At 43.2% G+C, this 1989-nt stretch overlaps 1 protein-coding gene across 1 annotated transcript in view; it reads right to left on the bottom strand.

The window, feature by feature from the left end:
* Window positions 1-401: 401 nt before the first annotated feature.
* Window positions 402-1989, bottom strand: part of LOC109542636 (RNA-binding protein fusilli) — a gene marked incomplete in the record, with an annotated part of 17553 nt that continues 15965 nt past the window's right edge. Inside the window, 3 exon segments of the mRNA XM_048662281.1 lie at window positions 402-481; window positions 709-793; window positions 987-1198. Coding sequence (XP_048518238.1) covers window positions 755-793; window positions 987-1198 — 251 coding nt within the window.

Raw genomic sequence — 1989 nt, 5'->3', positions numbered from 1 at the left:
TTGTTTGATTAGTGCCGAGTTTGCCTGCCAGTCGCCATTTTGAATATATTTGACATTTCGTTAGATTGCTCCATGTCATTACACGAACGGTTGTTTGAATGTTTGGAAAAATATCACCTAGATTGACTACAAAATAACATAATCTTAATCTGAGAGACATAAGAAACAGCAACAAATATACAAACCTAATCGTATATTGAACTAATCGAAGTTAAATAATAATAATAACAATTAACGTGCGAATTTTGGCAAATTTGTTTTCTTTTTGACGCAACTAACGGTCAGTGACAGCTGACAGTTGGCGGTGAAAAAACTGGCCAAAAAATGAAGTGAAAATTGACAGATACCTGCATTTTGGTGAAAGGTTTCAACAGCTAATCGGGCGAGGACGCGCTTCGATCAGAATAGCATCGAGAGGCTGTAAAGCGGGCATGCTTTGACCCATCAGAGGCGCTGTCACGCCAACGCATTCGCCTTGAATCTGAAAAATCGCAAATGCCACCCTCAGCTGTGTGCCAACTTGTTATTTTGGAAGAAGTTCTGATAAAAACACTAAATGGAACAAGCATTCGGTTCACGATAATCGCTTGGTGACAGAAATTCGGACAGTCTTTGAATCGCTGAGCTGTCATATTTGACAGTTGTGTGACTGTTGGCCGGCAACCATCAAACTGGTTTGTCAAATTTTGACACTTTGTATATTCTTACCCGTCGTTCTAAATGTGGCGAATGAAAACCAAGAGACTAGTTAAGGTTAGTGGCAGTCCGACAAAGTCGAAGGGGTGATTGGGGTCTGCAAAGAAAACAAAAATCTCCTTAAGTAGTCTTCGCGGCGTCCTCTATCATCCCTTATTATTATTACTCTTTCTATCGAGCTTTTTGCGGTAATTTTCAGGCGTTTTAATGCGAATTCAACCTGATTCTCCTTATCACCCCTTGAAGTTTGTCGCCTTTAAATCCCCCGAGCGCCCAGTTCGGACACTTACCAGCGGATGGCGCTGTTGTTGGGCCTGATGCAGCTGCCCCAACGGTCCGATTGGGGGCGGTCCCATGTAGTACCCAGTTGGTGAGACAGGGGGACTCGGATACAAGGGCCAATAGAAAATAGGAGTTTGTAGAAATTGGCCGGACGGCAGCGATGCCGTCGCAAACGGTATCGGCGTGAATCCAGTGGGCGGCTTCGACATCATTGCACCACCTGAGGGTGAAAAACCACATGTCACTTGTCGCATTTGACACCAAGCGGTGTTGTCACGTTGGCTGCTGCATGGATGAAGTGAGATGTTACATGTGTATGTGTATATGGGAAGTGTTGCCAGCGAAACACCACAACGCGTCAGCCAGTAGATGGTGTTTGTCGTTGTGTTTCGCCAGCACTTTCTATGATACTTACAAGAGAAAGAGAGAGAAGGAACAATGACAAACCGGTTAATCAATAACTAGGAAGTGACTTAGAGCTAAAAGTAGTAAATAAAAAGACTCACCACTGAACACCAACCGACCACACACCAATTTTCGACGGGTAGCGGGCAGACACCACGAACGATATAGTCCATAACCCTCGGGGAACCACCGAAATAAGGCGACTAATGCCCAGTCAAACGGTTTTACAGGCGGCGTTGCTCACTTGTGTCCAGTTTTTTCAACACGTCCGGCAACTGCGCTCAATGACAATGGAAAACAGTATTGATGCTTTTTTTGAATCCAAAGCGGGGCTAACCAACATCAAAAACCGAAGTTCCTTCCAATTTGGGTGATTCAGTGGTTCATGCCAGTTTCAAACTTGCTCATTTTTAACGCTCAGTTCGATTGATATCAACTGATTTTAGTGAGAAACAGCACAAAGTCAGCACAAACTATTGAAGCGAATTGTTTTTTGTTTTTGAAGTTAAATTGCTTTTTTTAAATTTATTTTCCTGACTGCGTGTAATTGTTATTATATTATTTTCGTTCCTGTGCTCCAGTCACAGGGTGAAACAAGAGTGTTTT

Source organism: Dendroctonus ponderosae, unplaced genomic scaffold, assembly GCF_020466585.1.
Source record: "Dendroctonus ponderosae isolate FM_Combo_2020 unplaced genomic scaffold, Dpon_F_20191213v2 Dpon_F_20191213_10, whole genome shotgun sequence".
NCBI lineage: Eukaryota > Metazoa > Arthropoda > Insecta > Coleoptera > Curculionidae > Dendroctonus > Dendroctonus ponderosae.
This window is presented reverse-complemented; position numbering and strand designations above follow the sequence as displayed.